This window comes from Anabrus simplex, chromosome 3 (genome assembly GCF_040414725.1).
Source record: "Anabrus simplex isolate iqAnaSimp1 chromosome 3, ASM4041472v1, whole genome shotgun sequence".
NCBI lineage: Eukaryota > Metazoa > Arthropoda > Insecta > Orthoptera > Tettigoniidae > Anabrus > Anabrus simplex.
This window is the reverse complement of record NC_090267.1, coordinates 332,672,986-332,698,923: the sequence shown is the minus strand read 5'-3', so window position 1 is coordinate 332,698,923 and position 25,938 is coordinate 332,672,986. Positions and strand designations below refer to the sequence as shown.

The window sequence follows — 25,938 nt, the reverse complement described above, 5'->3', positions numbered from 1 at the left end:
AAGATTGGTGAAGCTTGCATTGAGAGATTCAATTTATCAGCGCAAGGAAGCTGAGCATGCTGAAACAACCTGTGAACATGAGAAAAGCCAAAGTGACGTTGGAATTACTACTTCTGTACTACAAAGCATTTCGGTGGACCACGATATGAGTAGTGACTGTAATGAAATTAAGAATTTCGGCTATGTGTTTGAGCGTGAAATGGTGCCTATGTGAGGAGGTGATGAGATGTTGTGCCCTAATAATGGTACAATGGTGATTCGTGTGAGCGATTTTCCCAGAAGCTGATAATTTGGCTACTGGAAGAGGACGCAGTGAAACTCAAAATGATCGTCCCCATCTGGAAGACAAAAGACAAGAATCATTCGTACCTTGCAGTGGTTCAATTGATGAACACCTGACAATGGCTCTGGAACTACCTGAAGTGAGTGACCAAGATTCAGATGGAGCACCACATTCAATCACGAACTGTGAGTCTCTAATTGTAGAGCATAGTGGGAAGAGAAAGAAAAAAATCAGTCCCAAAGAAACAATTGTGGAAGAAGAACCATCTGCTTGGTCTGGAATATCTGTCGACCAGGGGCAAGAAAGTGTAAATAAAAAATGTGTGTTAGGTAATCCATGTGTCGGCAAAAGTTGCAGTAACGAATGCAGCAAATTAAAAGAAGAGGATAGAGAGATAATTTTTAATGACTATTGGAACCTTTCATGTGGATTAGTTAAAAGAAACTTTATTTTAAGTAATGTAAAGTTAGTACCTGTGAAGAGATGAAGAACTGAAGAAACCAAGAGTAGGAAATCGCAAACTAAACACTATCTTTTGCCACTTAATGCAGAGCACATGCTTGTGTGTTTAAATTTTTTCTAAAGATGCTAGCGATAATTGAGATACACTGTCAAAAATTCAACAGATTTAACTGTTGCTAAGCCAGACAACAATAGCAGTGTAAAGGATGTAAAGGAATTCATCATCCAGTTGCCAGCGGTACATTCACATTATTGCAGGAAGAGTACAGTACGAAAGTGCCTTCCAGCTAAAATGAAAAATATTTACAATGTTTATAGACAGTTCAAGCAGCAGGCAACTGATCCTGTGAGTATCCAAGTGTTCAAGAAGATATTCAATACTTCCTTTAATATCGGCTTTCACAGTCAAAAGAAAGATAAATGTGCCAGGAAAGCGTAACTGTGGAAAAAAGATCAGTGTTGGATATCCATCTTAAAGAAAAGCAGCATGTAGAAGAGATACAAGGTGCATATGCAAGACTCCAGCATCCTCACTACTTCATTTGACCTACAGAAGGTACTCAGTACACCAATGGGAGACAGCATGTTGTTGTATTACAGCAGGAGGTACACTGCATACAATTTATATTTTTATGGAAGTTCAACTGGAAGTGGCTTTTCGTATGTCCGGTGAGAATGCGATGGAAAACGAGGTGCTTACGAAGTTTGCACCATTCTTAATAAATACATTCATGACGTTGATGAGAGAAATGAAATAACTACCTTAAATTTATATGGTGATTCTTGTCCGGGACAGAATAAGCAGGTGATATACACTCTCAGTCACGTGTTACAGAAATGCGCAACATTCCAGGTGATCAAATTGACGTATCTTGTTCCAGGTCACACGTACATGCTGGTGGATTCAATGCATGCCTCTATTGAAGCAGCTTGCCATAAAATAACAATCTGGGTTCCAAGTGAATGGCCAACAATAATCAGGAATTCCAGAACTAATCCTCGACCATACGTATGTCACATGTTGAACCATAACGAGTTTGAAGACTGGAAGAGCAAATCTGCTGATACTGAAATTAAGGTTAATAAGATCAGGCGAGTTGGCCGTGCGTGTAGAGGCGCGCGGCTGTGAGCTTGCATCCGGGAGTAGGTTCGAATCCCACTATCGGCAGCCCTGAAGATGGTTTTCCGTGGTTTCCCATTTTCACACCAGGCAAATGCTGGGGCTGTACCTTAATTAAGGCCACAGCCGCTTCCTTCCCACTCCTAGGCCTTTCCCATCCCATCGTCGCCATAAGACCTATCTGTGTCGGTGCGATGTAAAGCCCCTAGCAAAAAAAAAAAAAAAAAGTTAATAAGGGTCGAATTTCCTTTAAAGACACCCGTCCGGTCAAGTTTTTGAAGGGAGAAAAGTGGCTTTATATTACCCACACATTTTCTGAGAACAGTGAGACAATAACTGCAGAAATGCTGCCAGTGAGAAGGAAAAGATATAAGAAAAAGCAGATGCTCCAACAGGCCTACGAGACACGACTTCCCCTGCCTATGAAGAAAGTCAAGGACTTAGAGAAGCTATGCTCAATGAACATTATCCCACCAATTTACCAATTTTCTAGACGATACTTTTATAATCATGGACCAACGTATTACTGACGCACCTTACACCCTAACGCACCTCAATAACATCGATACAGATATCAAGTTCACAATAGAATCCGAAACTAATAAAACCCTAAATTTTTTAGATTTAACCATTACTAGACTTCCATTTTCTTTTAAATATAAAATTTACAGGAAACCAACACACACAGCTACGACGATCAAGCAAGATTCCGTACACCCTCCTAGCCATAAAAGAGCTACCTATAATAAGTCTAATACATCGAGCTTTTAATGTACCTATGTCTAAAACAGAGCTAAAGAAAGAACTTAACACTATACGCAGTATTGCATCACATAATGGTTATAACCAAAGTTTTATAGAACGTATAATTTACAAGTTCAAACACCGACCGAAGACTAAGTTACAAAAAGAAACAACTAAGGCAAAAACTTATGCAACCTTCACGTTCAACCCTGACATCTTCCGACTAAAAAAAAAAAAAAAAAAAATTCTTTCAGGACTAACAACAGAAATCTTGATATTTTTCACAATTCTAAATTGGTCAATGCGTCCAACCCTTTTGATAGATCAGGTGTTTACAGGTTTCACTGTAACGACTGCTCCAGTGTTTACATCGGACAAACGGGGAGATCATTTAATATTAGATACAACAAGCATATTAATGTTATTAGGTACATTAGATTTTCAGCAATAGGTCAGCATATACAAGAATATAAACATAATTTTCATGGCATCAATAAATATTTGGACATCACTGAAACAATGAACAAAGGTCTGCTATTAGACTTGACAGAGCAATGGTTTATTACATTAAATTAGTATTACAATCCTAACTACAATCTCAATGATCTGTCCGAGAAACTCACAATTTTATTTGATACACTTATTTCAGTGTTAAATCAATTAAAAATATCTAAAAATCAATTAGTCCATAAAATGATGCGCAATACGCTCGCTTACTACCCCCAGCAGAATCCATGCCCTCCTGACCTACATTCTCCTGTTACCGCAACTTCCCCTCCCCCTACCTAACATGCTCCGCCTAACAGCTGATGCAGGCAGGCTGTTGCTTGACACTTAGCATTCCAGCTCCTCACATACACCACGCTTGGCGACTTTGGGTTTAGAGGCGAGTTCCATACCTCAATGTTCTTTTCCTTTCAAAAGTGCCTTCTCTAAATTCGGAATTCTAACATAAAATTCACAATTCGTTCTCTATTTTTAGGTCCGTGTTGGGTTGAGATCAATATTAACTTGTCAAAATCCACCTGATATTGAAATTTTCAAGATCTCATCTATCAACGCACAGCCTCAACCTTACAATAATTTGTGAACAACACAAAAATGCAGAGTTCAAGCTTAAATCATATGAGATGTTTTAGAATAGCTACACAAAGACTGTGACATTCCAACAGAAAAATTTGTTTATCATAGAAATTTCAGGAATACATACTAGATGGAACTGATTCATATAAATATGAACAATAATTAAATACCCTAATCACATAAACAAAAGGAACTATGTTCTAAAAATCAGTATTTAATTCAGTACGTCAGATAGTGTATAAAGACTGAAGATAAAGTTTTAAAAGGAACACCTTGTACTCTTCAAGGCCATTCACATATATTTTAGTTGTAAAAAATCTTTTTGACACACAAGAAAGTGTTGTGTTTTATGATGTGTTTAACATCTTAAAAGACTAAGCGGTCTTTGTATTTTAATCACACATATTTTAATGTATATATATAATTGTAATATTTCAGAACACTAGATAGCATGCTCTGTATATGTTTCTATAGTGCATAAATATTTCATGTAATCACTTATAATACCTTGCAAATTTTCACTGGTTGATGGCATGGGAGATGCCAAAATCGGTACCATAATGATAATAAAAATGTTATATTTTAATTAAGTCACTAATGTCAATAGGTGAATAGGTGGAAACCCTTTATCCTTAATCAATATTGTAAATTAGAGCTTAGTACGATCACATTTTTCCTAGACCTGAAAATGTATCCCTTCTGAAAGAAACGCGATTTCCAACTCAGGTAGGAGCCGCTGCCACAGTTGGATGATTAAGGGAAAAGGCCTTCCTGAACTTCAAAGGATAAGTTGCACTTTCGGGGAGCAAGCCTCAGGAATATTCAGTTTTATTTGCCGGTTAGCAGCAAGACTGCCGAATAGCAGAGTGAGCCTGTTTGTGCTTGTATTTCACGTTCCATTCAGAAGGTAGAATATTTTTTTGGTGTTGAGTGGTACAGTGAAGTGTAGCTAATATTTGTCGCGCGATACGGTAGCCTATATCTGGATTAAGAACATAATCATGTGAAATTGACTAGCGTGGTGCATATTTGTCCTGCAATGCCTAATTATGGATATGGAAAATGTTGTAAAATTCCTTAATAATGAACACAAAACTAAAATCTGCCAGAAAGTGGACTGGCATAAGCGTGCAGAGGTAGCAAATGTTGAAACTCGCACATTTGAGTTTTGACTTGATCACTCAAGTTGGTCTAAGGTTTGTTCGATTCAAAATGGCGGCCAGAGTCATTCCTCGTGGGTCGCAGTTGCAGATGGTCGAGTGTAACCTCCAATTCATTGTCTAAGAGTGTGACCAGAAAATAATATTTAATAACCCACTGCTCCAAAATAAAAGACTCCTAACAATTGTTTTAGAAACTGTGTGATTTGCAATAATATTTTGATATTTCTGTTAGCCCCTGTGCACAAGTTTTCATATTTATTCTCTCGTGTTTTCTACACCTTTTAATACTTTCTTCTCACCTTTACAGATCGTAGATAGGCCTGTAGTTTTCACTGAACCCGCGAATACACAACGTAAAATGTCCTCATGTCGGAAAAAATTGTATCTAGTGTTTCCATATCCCTGTTGGATAGTTTTTATTCATACATTCATTAATACGCTTTCTCGCTTAGCACACTTTTATTTTTTCCTTGTCCCCTGCAAAAACATCTAAAACTATGAAAACTGTAGGTCACCGCTTTGAAAAAATATACCCGACTGGGTGAAAGAAAGGCTTATACTTGTGCTCTTATGCTGAGCCATAATTTTAAAAACCCCATTCAGTGTGGCCCCCTCGGGGAATCGCAGGAATGTTAAGATTTTTCTAGGGATCCTGAGGGCATCAACTTCTGATATCAAATTTGTAGGATGCCTGGAAGTGCCTCATTATTTCACATCTACTTTCATTTTAAAATCCTTACATGTAGAATGCATCACATCGATTTCCATGTTGTGAAAATTTCTGGTATTTGTTAAAAAAAAATTAAAAAAAATTGGCATTAAGACATTTGTCTTGAAAGAATTAGACTTTTGGACTGGTGAACATTTTGAAAATTATTAGTATAGGAAAATTTTAATTAAAATGCTTTTAGGCCCATGAAGAAAAAGAATTATGAATTCTGTACAAAATTATATTGTCATTATTATTATGTGAAAGTTGTTGTAACTGGCATTTGCAAACTTTAATGTGTTTACTTTTGAGGCAGGGTGTAGCTACACGTGCTCTTGTTAGGATTTTTCTAGGTGTTTCCTTTTTTATCAGAAAGAAAGATCTCGAAAAGCATTTTGATTCATCACAATAATGAGGATTTTAATTCGTGAATGTGAATGTCAGGAGTAGTTTGATTACCTGATTGGCTATCCGCGAGTTTCACCATTTCCGGCCTCTTGCTCTTCTGTGGAAGCAAAACTCTCCATCATGTCTCTGATTTCTGACCATCCTAGAGTGCAGATGCGCTTGGGGTTCCGTCTTGGCATGGGATACCTACCTCAGGGTAAGCACTATGTTTCTTGTTTTTGTCTTAATTTAAATTCAATGCAAGTTTTCCTTTTGCGTAGGAGTTTACCCTAGACATCCGCATTCACCATTTAATCATCAAAATGCCTTAGCTTTCAGCTGAGCATAACTTTTTATTTATTTTGGAGGCAATTTCCTTTTCTTTTATTGAAGAATATTATAATTAACATGTAAATTTAATTCTCCTCCGGGATTGCCTCCTGTAGATCTGCATCCCTCGATTCATGCTAAATAAGCCTCTGCTCCATACTAGAAGTGTTCGTAGAATGGGAGCAAGTTATTTTAACCTCTGGGTTCAGTTTTATCATTTCTTTTCCTTCTTAATTTGATAATGTAGTACACAATCCTGTAAATCCTGTTCATTTTCTCAAATAATTGAATTTCTTTGGTGCTTGTACTTGCTCCTTTTTCAAGTCCAACTTTTGAATTTATTTTGCTAACTTATCTACTTCTTTCTTTCTTTCTTTCTTTCGTTTCGGCCAACTGTGGACCACATTAATTCGATTTCAGCTGCTTCTGGGCTTTGATCTGCGTCCAGTAATCCTTCATTATTTCACTCTGCAACCTTTTTCTCTCTTCCGTCCATGGCGTTTCGCTTCGCAAACTTACTTTTTCTTGGAAACTCTTTGTGTTCTTTATTTTCAACTTGCAAGTTTCCCTACATTTTAAATGATTTTATTTATTCCATAATTTTGTTTGTTTTCATGTTGTTCAGTTCTTTATTTTACTTTTGTTGGTAAAATGTTGAATTTGAGGGTGATAGCCGTCTACGTTTCTTTCCCCACAACGTCAAGTAATCATCCACCCTCTTACGGATCCTAACCGCTTCCTACGTCCTTCACTAGCTGTCATGTTGGTCAACCTGTTTGTTTTTACTTCAAGCTACTGGCCTCTCTGAACCTTGCGAGTGTTGTAAATGCGTTTATTTATCTCATCCATTTCATTCTTTTTATTATTTTATTATTATGTATTTCTTTTAATGTCACCTGTAACGAGGTTACAGATGTTCTAATTTATTTTGGTCTTTCAGGAAACTGTTAAGCTCATGAAAAATACAGGTCATCACTTAGGAAAAATATTTCTTACTGGGTGAAAGAAATGCTTATACTCGCATTCTTATGCTTAGCCCCAATTTTGAAATGCCCATCCAGTGTGGCATCCTCAGGGAATTCTGGGAGTATTAGATTTTCTAGCGATCCTGGGGGTTTCAACTTATCTGGTATAACTTTTAAGTTTGTAGAATGCCCATAAGCAACTCATTAATTCATGCCTATTTTCATTTTTATACTTCTGTACAGATAACTTTGTACCGAGTTCTATTTATTAGTATTCTTAATATCTCAAAAATTTCCCCTCAACCTTTTCTCAGGGTTTGATGTTAAAACTTAATCTGGACTTTCAGGAAAATTTTAAGCCCATGAAAACTAGATCCAACAGGGTGAAAGAAATGCTCACAGTTGCATTGTTCGCTTAACCCCAATTGTGAAACCCCAAAGCCTGGCCTCCTATGAGAATTGTGGGGATTTAGATTATTCTAAGGATCCTGAAGTCATCAGCTTCTCTGGTACTAAGTTTTAAGTTTCTAAAATGCCTGGAAGTGCCTAATTAATTCACATCTATTTTCATTTTTATACCTTTATACATAGATTGTTAGAAATCGATTCCATTACAGATAATAATGTGGTTTCTTGACACAAGTGCTGATATGAAGATCTTAACTTAAGATCACACGATGCCCAAGATCATGCAAAATGGCGAGCCAAGATTAAAACAGCAGACCCTGCACCAGTGGGGGGGATACTAGGAGGGGGAGGAGAAGAAAAAGATGAAGAAGGTTTCTGGTTATGTGAATAGGGTTTGACTCTGACTTCACGGTGCTGTGAGAGACTCATGAAGTCATAAAAAAAGAGCAAATTTCAATTTATAACTGTTTGTGAAAATCAAGTGATTCACAATGTACTCACCTGGTTATCAAATACTTTCTCATTGTATAGAGCGAACAGTTCGGTTACTAGCTGATCCCTCATTTTTTTGAACTGTTTCTTGTACAGCTGGGCTCGGGGATCACACTTTTCAGCAGGTGGAGAAGCTGGAACAAACAATGCATTTAAAAATGAGATACAAGCGCTCTAGTGAGCAAACATTGCAATAAGCAATCAAAACAGCGCCATGATGCATAGGTCCTTAAAAAATGCAATATAATTTAAGTATGAGAAAGGAGAATAAGGTGGATTGGTATCTCTAGAGAATCGCTATTCAGGGCAAAATTTTGGCCCAACTGTGTCTTAAAACCTATAGCAACTTAAGCAATTTTAAAATACATTTAAAAAAAATATAAATTTTGGCCACTAAGGACTACAATTAACACTTGAATTTCCAGTACTACCACATCTCGGTGGAGAATGTAGTTCTTTATTCTACAGAACACTTCGCACCACATGTCATTCTATCCAGATGATCTTTCATCGCATATACCCATGTCCCGAGTTTATGCCTCTCTTGATGGTGGTGATTTCTGCTTTAAGATTTAACAATAAAATGATTGATATTATGTCCGACTAACTACTTTTGTGGTTTTTGTAAACACAGAGGTGTCAGAATTTTGTCCTGCACGAGTTCTTTAAAGTGCTAGTAAAGCTACTGACACAAGGCTGATGTATTTATGTACCTTCTAATGCCACTGGACTGAACCCGCAACTTGAGCTCAGAAGGCCAGCACTCTACTTCCAGAGCTACTCAGCCTTGCTTGTTTTTTTTTTTTTTTTTTTTTTTTTTGCTAGGGGCTTTACGTCGCACTGACACAGATAGGTCTTATGGCGACGATGGGATAGGAAAGGCCTAGGAGTTGGAAGGAAGCGGCCGTGGCCTTAATTAAGGTACAGCCCCAGCATTTGCCTGGTGTGAAAATGGGAAACCACGGAAAACCATTTTCAGGGCTGCCGATAGTGGGATTCGAACCTACTATCTCCCGGATGCAAGCTCACAGCCGCGCGCCTCTACGCGCACGGCCAACTCGCCCGGTAAGTTGCTTGTTTTAAGAGGAAGTACAAATACATTAATATCCTCTCTGAACAACTTAACAGAGACAAAATAAAATACAGTAACTGATTAAATGAGGAAATTTGAAAACGAATTAAAAATAAAATAAAAGTTATTAAACCGAAATGGTCACAAATACATCAAAAGGAAATGCAAGTTCCGTGAGTAAAAGAATACTTGAAATGTATATGGGCTTGATTAATTCACTCTCATACAAAGCGAATGACAATGACAGCAATATTCATGTCATTGGCTAAATTGAGTTCTGAAGGTTTTCTACAATCTGAGATTTCTGTCATAGGCCAGAGAGATCGGCACACTGTAAGGATATGGGCCACAGTGAATTCAGCACCACAAGAAGACAATGGGGGGGTCTTCTCTCTTTAGGAGGCAAAAGTGCAAAGATTTTCCATGACCTAAACTTAAACTAAAAAAAAATTTCCGTCTCTTTCCAAGAAGGCCAGAAAAAACTCTGCCACACAAAAGTTATCTTTTTCTCTCACCTTGTTAGGAATTTGGACAGCTACCCAATCTGATTCCCACGACGTCAAGATTGTTCAACATAGCCGAGAAATATCAGCAACAGGTACGGTTATAGGTCTAGGTAGAAGAATACAGAGAACTTAACAAGTTGGTACATATGAAAAAGAGGACTTGTTCGTGACTCAGTGCATACTGCAGAACATCTAAGATGGCAAAGAGCATCGTAAGTATACAGGCTACAAACACAAGGAAGCAAGATTTGGTGCTGACATTATCGCAGACGAATGACTATGCAACGCTCTCTCCTGTCATAGAACCATCCCAAAAGACATGCCACGCATCTGGATACTGGCAAACACAGTCATGGAAATACTTCCGACGAACACTTTAAGTCCACGGAGTAGATTTAGCTGTATATCTAGTCATGTAACTTGCCACAGAGGTATCTCGCCAGGGATCCGCTCAAGATAACAGCTAGCAGCCACATCTCTCAACACAAGTTATCAATTCAAATCATAACCAGTCGTGGCGTTCGGCTGTTTTCGTACCTGTGGTGATATAGGGTATTGGAGAAGCACTGATAGCTTGAATGCTTTTGCATTTCACATTTTTGGGCAGTGTACGTAAGGAGTATATGCTACCGTTTTTCTCGTAAAGATGGAACTCACTATTCACCGAGTAGGCTGGGAATCAGGCTAGCACGGAAAGCTCTGGTTGCTCCACTATAGTGTGTACTATCTAAAAAGTTCAGCTCAACTCTTGACCCTGAAGTAAATACAAAATGTAGCATCACCATACGGTCAACTCCCTATCAAGTACTACTTAAAAACTTTTGAGGCAGGATACTGTACTGCCCCCTTTCTTAATAACTTACCAAAAGGAGAGAGAGAGAGAGAGAGAGAGAGAGGAATAAACGGAGCAGAGATATATGCACAATGGAAAAATGCAAATACAATACAGGGGTACTATGCAGTGAACCCCGACCAGAGCAAACAGAATACACAGTTTGGAGTTGAACTTGCGCCTCCTAACTCTAGAATATAACCACCTAAGGAAGCCTAAAATAGCAAATGAAAGAAGGGATACTTAAAATATAAAATTTACTGAACACACAAAGATAAAAAAGATGTAGGAGACCATATAGTAGAAACATTTTAAACAAAAAGCTGGAGAACATACTCACAAACATACATACAAATTCTCAGCAGATTGGACTTCAACATGTCGCAGCAACCTAAATACGAGATGAGTACGAATTGTTTAAGACTTCCACGTTCTATCACTCTTGAAGATATGTCCATCAATATGTGGACTGACAAATTCAGATTTTTGGTAAAAAAAATTATATGGGTCAAAAATATAATGTATTAGAATGAATGGGTCTGAAAAACACACCTACGCAGAATGAAAGCGATTGTTACACATACTCACTTCTCCCTGTTCGCCTTCGTAGTGTAACGGTTAGTGTTATTAGCTGCTATCCTCGGGGGGCCCGGGTTCGATTTTTGGTACTGCCAGAAATTTAAGAATGGCAGCAGGGCTACTACGTGGTACATGCAGCTCACCTCCAATGGGGGGGTGAGCCTAAAAAGAGCTGCACCACCTCACGATGAGGATACGAGTTTACTTTGTCCAGCTCCATGGCTAAATGGTTAGCGTGCTGCCCTTTGGTCACATTGGTCCCGGGTTCGATTCCTGCCAGGGTCGGAAATTTTAACCATAACTGGTTAATTCCCTGGCACGGGTACTGGCTGTATGTGCTGTTTTCATCATCATTTCATCCTCATCACAATGCGCAGGTCACCTATGGTCATCAAATCAAAAGACCTGCACCAGGCATCTCCGGAGGCCACACACTTTTTTTTAATTATTCCTCCCTGAAAACAAATGTCAATATGAGTAAGGAAGGGAAAGCTGATGAAATAAAATGGCCCCAAATGCAAAGAGAAAAAGAAACTGACTGGCCAATGCCCACAAACATGGAGGGCCACCTAAACATCAGAAGGGCAAAAATAAATTACTATGTTACCATAGTTATGAATGAGAAAGTTAAAATAAATGGACAGAAAAGGACCAGCACAAAAAAACACGCACAAACAAACATAAGGACAGATAAGAAAAAGGGAAATGAATTTAAAAAAAAACCCTCTTCATGATTAGTAATGGTATACAGCCCATTTGTCACACACCCTCCCAATACCAAGCAGAGATCACATTCATGAAAGAGCAGCGTCATAATACAAACTGTCGTATGAAAAAATAAATTTCTCGCTGGGCTGAACAGCTCAGACAGTTGAGACAATGGCCTTCTGATCCCAACTAACCAGGTTCGATCCTGGCTCAGTCCGGTGGTATTTGAAGGTGCTCAGATATGTCAGCCTCGTGTCGGTAGATTTACTGGCATATAAAAGAACTCCTGCGGGACTAAATTCCGCCAACTCGGAGTCTCCGAAAACCATAAAAAATAGTAAGATGTAAAGCAAATAACGTTATTATTAAATAAGTTTCTCACATATTCCAGCAATAATAAGCTCTACGGTCTAGTGCAAAAACTCGCCGTCAAACAGTGTCTGTCACCAAGGTACTACCGTACCCAATATTTTAAACACAAAAATCTCCAAGAAACACAACCTTACCTCTAGCAATAAGCTTTGATGATAATACCGAAACGATTGTTATCCAAATGTGTCATAGAGACAATTACCATGAAGAAATGGGCATTAGACTGAGCTTATAAAACATTCCTGACGCAGAGAATCGAAGTCCCATCTCCAAACAGGCACATATCCACCAGCATTCAGGTATATAAAATAGACCATATACAAGTTACTAAACCAAGAGGCAAAAAGCAAGAGAGGGAAAAAATATACACATAGTGTAAAACAAAGAAACTAAATGACACAACATCACGTCGTTAAAATCAGGCTAGAGCCATAATTGATAAAATAATAATGGGCAGAGTCCAAACAATGTTACAAAATACCTTGGGTAAACACACAAAAAGGAAGGGCCGAAATGGCTATGGGTGCTAGTGAAGAGAAAGAAATGACATGAAGTGAGCTACACCATCTTACAAAGAAAAACATTGCACCCCTTATTTCAACAGTGAGATCTGGTAAAATTTTCATATTTAAAATGGGTAAAAACTCTGTAATAGCACAGGAAAGTGATCAGGTAACTTATCACCTGCATTTTCTTCTTTGATTAGGGCAAAATTAAATTAAAGAACAATAAAAGGAAAAGAAAAATATCTCCGACACGAGATGGAACATCAAAGCCATCTTTCAACACAATGAGAAAAGAAGATGAATACAAGTACAATCAAAGATGTAGTTGAAATTATTTCAAAGCAACTCGGAATAATTATGAACCAAGAATAAAATAAATACACGTGGAGAGACAGGGTTGTCTCACTAGTTTCAAATGATGAATGTGGAGCTGCCATGTCAGTCTCGTGAGAATGGAGATCCAGAAATCTGCACCGTGTCTACCACTGGTAGGAAAGTGTCTCACAAACGGAATTCTGGCTCCGGATGCACAGGCCAACGTTGTCACAAGTGTACAACCGAGGTAACTCCACCATTGTCCGGTCCCAAGCCCAGAATGAGAAAGGAGGAGGGTTAGCTGGGTTGGCAACCAGCTTGTAAGAACAGCTAAGGCCGAGTATTGAACAGTGGTAAATAGCTCGACCCCCTAAGGTAGGCCAACGGCTTCGGGCGGAGGAGCCTCCTTAGGATTGGGTGATGGTCTCCCAGTGGAGGTAATGCCACTGAAATCCAATGTGTTCTGACCCAACAGCAAAGCAGGCAGAGAAGGAACCTCTTATTTCTTAGATCCCCAAAAGGCTGTGGAGGTGGAAGAGGTCATGCCAGATGGACTGGCTGTAAAGGCGCAACTCGATTATACTCTTGAGTCTGCGGCAGTCCATTGCAGTTCTAGTGCTGGAAACTGCATGTCTCATGCTATCTGGCTCCAGGACCATAGTGTGTGGGTCACTCCCCGGCAAGTTGCCATCCATCTTAAACAAACTCATGCCTATGGCATTCTCTCTTACTGTTCCTCTAATAGGCCAACGGTGATGGGATGAGGATGACAGAAGCAGGTTTGGGTAAACTGGAAGCTTCTAGTCTGGACCTGCGCGTAGGTGGCAGATGTGTGATGGTCGCCTTCCTGAGACCCTGTGACTACTCAGGGATCCGGTCCTGCATCTGTGGCTGGGCAGGCCTATTTAGGACCACCGCTGTCCACCCTGAATGGGGAAGGCCCTAGAAAATGTGGACTAAACATCAGTAGTCACTTTCAAAACCTGTCTGGGAAACCGCACTCAGAGGGATACCCCAACTTGCGGTCGAAAGAAAGAAAGAAAGAAAGAAAGAAAGAAAGAAAGAAAGAAAGAAAGAAAGAAAAAAAAAAAAAGAAAGAACGAAACCTACGTTTATCACTATTGGTGCATGGAACATCAGAACATTATTAGACTACGATAACAGACCAGAAAGAAGAACAGCTCTCATCAGCCATGAGCTCGAGAGACTCAACATTGATGTCATCGCCCTGAGTGAAAACAGATTCGCGGGAGAAGGAAAAATCATCGAGGTTTCACCTGGCTATACCATCTTCTGGAAAGGAAAGGAGGAAAATGAACGTCGCATCCATGGTGTGGGTTTTGCAGTAAGGACCAAATTAGTGGATGATCGACTCGCTCCCATTGCAGTAAATGAAAAACTCATGATTTCTGCATACCTCTTGCAGGAGGCAGATTCATTACTCTCATCTCCTCATATGCCCCCACTCTTAAAGATGACTGAGGATACTAAGAACCGTTTCTACCACAGACTGAACACAGTCCTCAGCAAAGTGCCTGCTACAGACAAGCTTGCAATAATTTTTTTTAAACATCATACCTACCTTTTATCGTCGGCCTACTTTGGAAAATACAAAAACTCTTTGCTCTCTTAGTCTGAACAGAATTTTTTTTTTTTTAACATGGTTGAACACAACTTATAGTCAAATACACCCCAATCTTTACCCAATACTTTTACATTACCATCTTTTTCATAAATTTCCAAGTACAGTATTCTGCTGAGCTTTCAATAACTTGTATTTTCGAAACTTTTGTTCTGTCTGACCAAAGACTCGGTCAGGTGGCATGTAACTATGACCACGAATTGGAAAATAATGCCCTCCAGTAGAGATGAATTGGTTTACACTACTATTGACATAAGTGAACAAACTGCCTATAACAGATTTGACTGATGTAAACGGTTATGCATCGCATGATAGATCAGCTGCAATGGTGCGCATGTACACAAGACTTAATGCTGTTCGGAATAAAACTCCCACTGACTTAGCATCTTTGGCAAACATTTCTTTTTTTCTTCTTTTTTTGCTATTTGCTTTATGCCGCACCGACACAGATAGGTCTTATGGCGATGACTGGATAGGGAAGGCCTAGGAGTGGGAAGGAAGCGGCCATGGCCTTAGTTAAGGTACAGCCCCAGCATTTGCCTGGTGTGAAAATGGGAAACCACGGAAAACCATCTTCAGGGCTGCCGACAGTGGGATTCGAACTCACTATTTCCCGGATGCAAGCTCACAGCTGCATGACTAACTGCATGGCCAACTCGCCCAGTCAAACATTTCTTATTTCAGTATTTATTTTAAAGTAGACTTAACTCATTTTGACGGGTAGCACAATGAGAATCGTGCAGAACTGGATTCAAACATTCCGTATCAACTACAATCTGAAATTTGAAACAAACTGACTTAGGGCCTTTTGGAATCCACAACTTCAATTGTTAAATTAAAGTGGCAGCAGTCCTGTGTTGAAACTCTTAACAGCTGTTAAAATTTCAAAATGGTAGCATGTAGAAGATGTAAGTTTGAAGCTTTACTGCTGTATGAAGACTTCATGAACTGAAGAATGCAAAGGACAACCCATACTAAGGAAAAACTACTTTTTTTAAAGTTGTCAGAAGGAAGTTTTCTACAAAGATACCTAATTACCAAAGCTATAATGAACAAGGTACTAGAAAAACTGAAAATAGGTTAGAATTTCCGACAGACTGAAACTTATCAGTGTCTTCAATGCAGAAGTTGCTTATGGTTCTTACAAGGAGAGGTCAGTCCCTATGTCCAGTCGATTTTAACAAGCTTCAATGTACCTGTTAGGGGACACTCAACAGTAACTCGTGTATAAGGGTTTAGGTCAATACAATTTCGTTGGAAAAAAAAGGACAAATGTCGAGGCCAAGAGGAAGTGATAGAACACTAAAAGATGAACACCTGATTTCAATGCAATGTGTATATACTTGGAGAGTTACATCGCAGCCGAAAACAAATTATTTGAGGGAATGTGAAGATAAAAATGTGAATGAAAGTATTAGGCAAACTGCAGTTAACTTCTCTACCCCAAATCAATTATATATATACACACACATACATATATATTAGAGAGAGAGAGAGAGAGATATATATATATATATATATATCCAACAGTAAGTGAGAACTTTTAGTCGAACACTCTGGTTGACTGTGATGTGACTCTCCAATTATATGTGTGTTGCATTGGATTCGGGGATTCATAAATTTTTCGGAAAATATTAGGTTGCGAAAATTACATGTTAAAGTAAAATTTGTTCGCCTTTTAGTGTTCTATCACCTACATTTCATTCAAAGTGGATCCCGCGTCATGACATTCGACCTCATTTTTTTCCGAAAACGAAAGATATTGACCTAAACCCTTATACATGAGTTACTGTTGAGTGTCCCCCCACAGGTACATTGAAGCTCAAAATCGGTTGGACACAGGGCCTCAGTTCTCCTTGTTATATATTATGCTTCAGACTCTTTTCATGTAATTGTAGGCAACTATGTTCATGAGTGCAAGACAAGACTGTGTAGAATTCTGCAAAGAATTAGTGCTGACTGCAGCATTAACAAGGTATTACATTAATTTCCCACAATAAAAGAATGACTGAAAATCATTCAAGACATATCAATTATCACATTTTCTCAGTGATGTAGGAGCCTGAGATTGCACTCATATAAGAACACGCTGAACGGTGTGATATAACAGACCGATCTTTCATTTCACCAGCACATTCGCATAATTTCGAATTAAATCTGTAACATCATTCATCATAATAACGCTTTTGTTGCCTCTTATTTGACATGTTTACGTCTTAGCAGTCTCCGCTAACCATAATCTATAATAATGTCAATCATGTGTGACAAAATACTATTTCAACACACCGCAAGAAACGCTTTACTGCATGTAAAGAAACAAAAGACGCTCATTGCCAAACTTATTCAGAAATCTCACGGAAATGCGTTAATTTGTCTTTAACAATTGTTTTGTAACAAACGTTGGAAATGTGTTCATGAAGCAGGGTACTTTTACTTTTAACAGCATTTTACCTACGTGTTTGATCTCCTTCGAGGGTTATGTCAAACTAAAATACCTATTTACAAATACAGTGGAAACTGGATTATCTGTTACCGGAAATTACGTTTTCTCAGATTATTTGTTTCAATCACATGGTTCTATGAGCATCCTAATTAAATCATGTTGTAAAAATCCTGCATTATCCATTCCTTGAAGAAACGATTTCCCGGATCAACTGTCCAAAAATTTCAGTCCCATCTGTCGATCAAGCGCTTTTCAAGAAGCAGTATCTCATGAAAGGACAGCTACGGCATACCTATGGATCTTGGCGTTAACATCTCGTCACTACAATAATTAGAGCAAGGATTAGAAAACCAATTGGCAGCAAACTTGCACAAGGGACCATCTTAGCATCACATTCGGCTGGTATAGTCGAGGGAGTCCTCAGAAATCATAAAGAGGCTGGCTCTCTGGCACAGCAAACATGGCAAGTTTGTCAATGTGAATCGCATGCCCGGAAGTAACAAAGTAACCTAATTTTCTCGAAAAGAAAAATTTTCTCTGCCAATCTGATTGCACCATCGTTCTTAACATGAGGAGCATCCCTGGTTTTTTTGTTGGAACAGTTCTGATACACCATGCATATGTTTTTATTTTTGCCTTAAACAGTCCTGTTATTTTGTACTTCTTACAGTATTTTAAGATTTAATAAGTTTTATAACATTAGTAAAGTAATTCAGTACTATAACATTAGTAAGCAATTGTCCGACTTGTTGGCTGAACGGTCAGCGTACTGGCCTTCGGTTCAGAGGGTCCCGGGTTCGATTCCCAGCCAGGTCGGGGATTTTAACCTTAATTGGTTAATTCCAATGGCACGGGGGCTGGGTATATGTGTTGTCTTCATCATCATTTCATCCTCATCACGACGCCAGGTCGCCTACGGGCATCAAATAGAAAGAACTGCACCTGGCGAGCCAAACCCGTCCTGGGATATCCCGGCACTAAAAGCCATACGACATTTCATTTCAGTAAGCAATTGAGTACTATGGCTTGGTGTAAGAGATGGCCAGTTAAGTGCGACCAGTATCCAGTAATCGGGAGATAGTGGGTTCGAACCCCACTGTCGGCAGGCCCGAAGATAGTTTTCCGTGGTTTCCAACTTTCACACCAGGCAAATGTTGGGACTGTACCTTAATTAAGGCCACGGCCGTTTCCTTCCCATTCCTAGGCCTTTCCAATCCCATCGTCGCCATAAGACATATCTGTATTGGTGCGACGAAAAAAAAAAGTGATGGCCAGAAGCCGTAACTTCACGGTCAATACATGCTTTTATCTGTCTGTCTACCTATCTATCTAGATTGGATAGATTCAATGCACAGTATTTTGTACTTTATGTCAAGGTAAGCAGATCTTTCAAATTCAATTCAGTATTGTTTATCCAGGACATAGATGCACCCACACCTGGGACACTGGAGTAGGAAAACATAATTTAGATGATGATGATTACTGTTGTGCCCCTACTCAATCCTCCTCTTCCTCCTCCTCCTCCCCCTTTCTGATGTTTTATCCTCATCGGATGACAGCTATCATCAGAGCGACCTGGTTTTTGTTCTCAGAAAGTCAGAAAGGAGTGGGGGTACTGAGTTCATACCATTCTCACAGATTCCATAGCCAAAATATTCTCCTTCATCTCCTGCTTCTCCTCTCTTCAACCTTACCTTGTAAGAGAACCTGAAGGAGACTGTATTTATCATTTCCAATGATAGGGCCAAAGTACTCTAATTTCGTCTTTCGGATGTGCATAACCTCTAGCTCTTTGTTCACATGTTAGAGTAATTCAGTGTTATGTATTCTATCAACCCATGATATTCTCTGTGCAGGTGTCTGTGGCGCCACATCTCAAAGGATTGAAGTTTTTTGCTGGTGGTCTGTATTAGGGTCCACACCTCAGCACCACAAAGTAAGGCGGAAAATACATAACACCAAAATACACAGAGACGGACATTAATAATAAAGTCCCTGTAAAAGAGTACAGCCAAAACTGGTTAGGACGTTTCTGTGGGGATGAAAAAAAGTCATAAAGAGGGAACCTGCTAAAAAATGACAAACAATTTCACTGCTAAATTTAAGGTAAAAATATTTATGATGAAAACAAAGAAGCACGTGTTTACAATTACAGTAGAAGTCCGCTATAGCGAGTACGGCATATAGCGAGATCTCCGTTATAACAACAGCTTTTCTTCTGCCCCTTGAAAATTCTTACATTAAACTGTACAGTGAGAACACTATCACTGATGCATCCGTTATTACGAGATTATCACCAGAGATTAAGCGTGCATAATTTTTCCATTATCAATATTTATGCACTCCAGCGACTATATTGAATGTGATCGATCATCTTCGGTATAGATTTTTCGCTATGTGCACTAGTGAACACTGTCGTTGACATTCAAACTCAGAGGTGATATCGGAGTCTATTAGTAATACTCGTCGACTGGTGTTCTCTAAGCACAATTCAAAATGAAAGAGAACATGTTTCCGTAAAATGCGTACATAACGTGGCAAATAGCCGTAGTTAACTTGTTAGAAATATAGGCTGAAGTAAACGATCGCTTAATTTTAAAACTATGTACAGAAATTAAGCAAGAATGTGATACACTTCAAAATACGGCGCAGTGGATGAGTGATTTCGGAGGTCAGTTTATTCAGTAAACCTCGTTCGGAGTTTCTGCAGGTTACAAGGAAAGATAATTTGTTAAGCGAGACAGCATACTATTGAATACATGAATAAAAATTATCCAACATGACTATGTAAACACTTGATATGGTTTTTTCCCCCTACATGCATGCATTTTACGTCGTGTATGCACGGGTATAGTGAAAGATATAGGCTATCTACCATTTCTAAAGATGGGATGAGAGTATTGAAAGACGTTCAAAAGACTAAAGAAAAAATAGGAAAACCTTTTCTACTGGGGCTTTTCAGTGGGGCCCCATAAAAGTATCAGCGCATTATTGCAGATTACACACTTTCTAAAACAAATATCAGTGTAAGCCTTATATTTTGGACCAGTATGTTAAACATTGTTTTCTGGTCACACTCTTCGACCATGAATTTGGAAGTTAAACTCAGCCATGTGTAAGAAAAATGACTGTCATCTTGACTGCGACAACACTTTGATGGATTCGAGTTGAAGTTCGAAGGTGCGAGTTTCAACATACACACCACAGTTGAAAGATTCGAATGCCCGTCCACTTCATAGATTTTGTCTTCATTAGTAAGCATTTCACGTCCTTTTCAGTGTCTATCACAGGACTACCACAAGACAAATATACGCTAGTCAACTTCACACGATTATGTTTCTAATCCTTACATTATATCACGCGACAAATATTCGCTACCCTTCACTGTTATAAGCTATAAATTTCATTCTTGTTCTGTATTGAAGTGCAATTATAAGAAATAAATAAATTCAATACAATATATCAAGTAAATAATACTAAATCAGTCTTGGGACTAGCCACTTACTGACCATCTTCAGCCAAATAAAATTAAACAGATTATGTGGTAACTAAAACATATGTACACCAGACAAAGACAATACTGCAGGAATAATTATAACATTAAAATACACATTATAACAAAAATTATGATTATGATCTTCTTGTCATAATATGATGTCTTTAAGTTGACTTAGGACTTCAGGAAAGAAGTAAATCTGGAAATGATAGCCCTATCTACTCCTTTATTTACATTGCCTGCTTTCTAAAAAAAAGTCAGTGCTTGCTCCCTATCCACTCCTTTGTTTATATGGCCTGCCTGCTTCCTCCAGCAAGTCAGTGCTTGTTCTACATCAGACATTAGATATACTGTACATTTCACTATAGAGGTGAATCTTATAAATAATTTTTCTCCTTTTTAATTTATTTTCTGTATGTTTATTTATTCCTAATTCTGGGTACCATGGATTTTTAATTATCTTTACATTTAGTCTCATTTCATGCCATTAGGGGCCGATGACCTAGATGTTAGGCCTCTTTAAACAACAAGCATCATCATCAATTAACTATGAACGTGCATAAAATACTTGTGAAAACCAGACACAGAAAACTGAAATGGAGTATTTACCACTGCCAGCAATGCTGCACTGAATAGTCTGGAAATAGTAAAGATGTACTTTTAATAAGTTTAGGTATGCAAATATTATCCTAATTCTCTCGTAAATTCTGCATAGAAAAGTTTCTAATAAGGGCAGGTATGCAAATATTCCAATTCTCTCTCGTCAGTTCTTTATATAAAAGTTCCTGTGGTCTTTTCGCTCAGAATAGTCCTCATGTAATCACAGTGCAAAATGTTGTCCTTTACCTTCTCACTCTGATCAGAGGATTAACAGTGCTTCTTCCCTAACAACATGGCACTTTGAACTGTTAAAGCTCACGTTCATTCTTGCCAGCCTCTTTGGGCAACAGAGTTTCAGAAATAGTTTGTTTTTCTAGATAATAAATATGACTAACTCTACGAAAATAGCAAGTCGGTTACTTTCTCAGCACTCATTAATGGCTTGCAAGGTTTAACAGGATCTACATGTTCAGCCATGATGCTTTAACAGTCTCACCTTCCTGCTAGCTGCCAGTGTGGATCAGTGGTAGTGTTGGCCTTCTGATCCCAAGATAGAGGGTTCAAACCCAGCAGAGGTAGGTGGATTTTTGAAGGGTAGAGAAAGAGTCCATTCAACACTCCATGGCATACAATTTTGGCATGTAAAAGATCTCTGGTTACACATTTGGTGTTTACCCGAAAAAATTCATTAAAACTCCGCCATAGACGCCCAAGAGAGATTCGACTTACTCTGCCGTCTAGTACAGACCCAGAGTAAAATGGAATGTTGAAATAGATGAGCAGATAGCCAGATGGTGTAAAATTTAAAAAATGTCTGCACGCGGTTTATGAAGTTAAAATAATCAGTGGATCCGACCCAAAATGCCCCACTTTACAGAAACTAGGGGTAAACAATAGTATTACTGATGAAGGGACTGCTTCTAAACCACAATACTGAATTGATGAAACTTGTAGTCTAAACGGGTCCAAAATCCAGGTCATCGGCCCTTCATAATGGTACTTATCTCTAGGAAACTAGAACCATGGTATTTGTTATGTTGCGGTACTAATCAAAAGTAGCGTAGACTCGCGGTATTCCACACATTATGGTACTACTCACAGGTAATGTAATGCGCACATGTAACACAGACCTACGGTGTTTTGCACATTGTGTAGCTATTTACAGGCAATGCAAACCTATACAGGCAACGCAAACTTATGGTGTTCTTCACATAAGTGGACTAACCACAGGGACTCACACTATCCCGTGGTGTTCCTCACATAGTGGGTACTAATCATAGGCAAGGCAGAACCATAGTGTCGCTCACCCATAGTGTCACTTATATAGTGGTACGAATCACAGGTACTTTAAAATGCATCCTGAGCACACACTGTCGCTATTAATCACAAACCTATTGTGTACCCAACATAGTGGGACTACGCGCAAGTAAAAGTGGCCCATGGTGTTCCCTGCGTGATGGAACTAATTACAAGAAGTATCACGGTTCTAATTTGATAATCCCTTGGTCGCCCCTTTTAGTTGCCTCTTACGACAGGCAGGGGATACTGTGGGCGTATTCTTTGTCTGCGCCCCCCACCCACAAGAGGTCACAGTTCTTTGTGAGCTTCAGTGGATAGCTACAGCGGGACAGACTTACAATAAAATTTATTAAGAAGAGTCAAAATTAATTTACATAAGCACAAATTTATAAATACTGGACAGTAAATTTCACCAACCTGAAAGTGAGCGCAAAAATCCAAGTTGTTCTGGCTGAGATGTTGCTATCGCCCGAGATATCTTCTTTGGGCCAGCTGTAACAGAAAACTTCCACATATATAAAATATTTCTTTCTTTACATACACACATGACTGTCTGTGTGATACTAATGTGCTGTCAATGGCAGCAAAAAATATTTTACATAGCAATGACATCACTGTTAATGTAGTATTCAATATTAAATGTTAGAATTCTTTCTCTCTTTAATTTGCTAATGGTTTAACACTGCACTAATACTATAGGTTTTCAGTGATTGTAGGATAAGAAAGGGCTAGGACTCATGAGGTAACAGACTGCAAAGTTTCACAATTTTTTAATAGAAATGGTGCATGTATTTATGGTGTAATAGACTCTACTAATCACCTCTGCTTCATTTGTTATATACACTACTGCTCTTTTCTTCGCAGTGTTTTACCTCAACACCCCGCTAAGAGTGTGGAAATACTGCAAGCTGACCATATGTGCCGGTGCTGGGTGACATAATCGGCCCTAGAATCTACTCCCAACGTCCAGCATGTTCTCGGCATGTGCGAGTGCAAGTGTGCCATAACTTCCCCTTTGCCCTTCCTCTCTCCAACTTGCTAATATAAACTGGCTCTATCAGCCTCCTAATTTGAGACGTACTTCTACTGTTGGAGAGAGAGAACCATCTTTGTTTTACATTGGTATAAATTTCTACTTATTTTCCACACCAGCAAGGGACTTCATTATTGGACTATGAGGTATTGTAAAAATACTTGTACACTTCACATTCATGCGACTAGATGTTCTCGCGTGATTGTACTCTTATCATTATCGATATGAGAGTGAATGGATTTCTAATTCCTTTAATTTGGAATGCTGCTTCAATTAATGAACAAATGAACATTTTTACGTCAATACATTCTAAATTTTTATACTTCAATGCTGTTTATATCTTATTACTGGGAAGATGCCTTATTTTGACCTTTTCTATTTGGGTGAAATGTATCTGACCGTTTTAAAAAATTTCGCTAATAGAATTGTATAGTGCAGTGTTTTTAAGTTAGATTTATTCCTACAATATGGCTTGATTCAGTATAAATCTTGTCCTAACTAGTAGATACCTCTTCTTTAGGGCATTTAAAATGTTGTACCTTGATTATTATGGTCCTGTTCAAAGCTTTACCTGAAAATGGCCAGCCCAGGCCGAAACCAGTCCCTAGTTAATGTAATTCAAAATATTGCATATTATAGTATTGAAAGGTGAACCATTATGACATTAATTTAATAATTATTATTGTGATTACAATTCAATATGGATCAGAATCATGAAGTTTATATCCTATACTTTACCTATTTCCTACATATTTCTTCTTACATATTGTACAGTTTGTTGGAAAACATCTGTGTTGTCATGTATGTGTTTGTCAAATATATTCAGATTAAATCCAAGTTATAAATACTGCAACGGTTCTTTTGTGAAATTCCTGTTTTATCTGTTATGAAATGAATTGTGATTTTTCTATTTTGTCTGGTGCTTTACTGTTTGGTTTTGTGTCTGAATACATCTATTTGTTCAAATGATGTTGGCATTCTTGTTTATCCTCTAGAGTCCTATTTTCTTCTCTTCTCTATACATAGGGTGGTGTGAATAAAAATGAGTCTAAGCGAGTGAGCGTGTGCTCGCTGAGTGCCCGAGTGTCTTCCTGCCGATGAGCTTCCACTCAGCATTTGCGGTGAATAAAAATGTAGGGCGGAAGCACAGCGTACACTTGAGTGTCTGGAGCAGCAACTCAGTGTCACTAATCAAGGTCGTGCACATGCAATGTATATAACACCTTAGACTGCGATAACACTTCGATGACTTCCAGGTAGTTCAATGTTTAACATGGCAGACGACAGTATAGAATTCCAGTCCGCTTTTATCTCCTTTTTAAAGGAACATACAATTACGTTTTTTAATTTTTTTTGCTAGTGGCTTTACGTAGCATCGACACAGTTAGGTCATATGGTGACGGTGGGACAGGAAAGGGCTAGGACTGGGAAGGAAGCGGCCGTGGACTTAATTAAAGGTACAGCCCCAGCATTTGCCTGGTGTGAAAATGGGAAACCACGGAAAACCATCTTCAGGGCCACCGACAGTGGGGTTCGAACCCACTACCTCCCGAATACTGGATACTGGTCGCACTTAAAGCGACTGCAGCTATCGAGTCACATTTACCGGATAAGAAGCACAAGAAAACAAGTGCAATAAATGCAGTTCATTGTGAACTACTTGCTAAATTTAACTTAAATATGTCCATCCAACAACTATCTGACTGGCTGAATGGTTAGCATCGAGGCTTTCGGTTCAGAGGGTCCCAGTGGGTAGGGGATTTTAATCGCCTCTGATTAATTCTTCCGGCCCGGGGACTGGGTGTTTGTGTTTTTCCCAACACTTTCCTCTTCACATTCGCACAACACACTTCACTGCCAACCACCACAGAAACACGCAATAGTGATTATATTCCTCCATGTAGGGTTGGCGTCAGGAAGGGTATCCGGCCGTAAAACAGGGCCAAATCCCCATATGTGTGGCACAATTCTCACCTGCGACCCCAAAGGGGTTGGTAAAGCGGTAGAAGAAGAATTTCCAACCAACAACTGTTCATAAAAAATTACAAAACATGAAAACAAGACTGAAATATAAAGTAGAATTAAAGCGTATGGGAAACAAATGCATATCGTTAAAATGATGGGAGAAGCGGCTGATGATTCTGATGGAGGGGGAGAACAACCCTATCATCGGGCGTCTGAAAGGTAGGAAATCTTAGCCTGAATATTACAGCATTAATAAATTGAGGAAAATGGTCTAACGTAAACAACAAAAATTAATTATGACGAAAATAATATATACTGACAATTGAATATAATTTTTAAAGCAACTGAATATAATTTTTAAAGAGCCAGATCTGCAGAACTGGACGAGTTGGCCGTGTGGTTAAGGGCGAGCAGCAGAGAGCTT

General features: G+C 38.8%; 1 protein-coding gene across 1 annotated transcript in view; it reads right to left on the bottom strand.

Annotated features, from left to right (window-relative positions):
- The window catches only part of LOC136866798 (germ cell nuclear acidic protein), a 188,100-nt gene that overhangs the window by 56,880 nt on the left and 105,282 nt on the right, over positions 1-25,938 (bottom strand). The window contains exons 7-8 of the mRNA XM_067143904.2: positions 22,934-23,008; positions 8,156-8,280 (exon numbers count right to left, since the gene is read on the bottom strand). Coding sequence (XP_067000005.2) covers positions 8,156-8,280; positions 22,934-23,008 — 200 coding nt within the window. The remainder of the gene's footprint in view (positions 1-8,155; positions 8,281-22,933; positions 23,009-25,938) is intronic.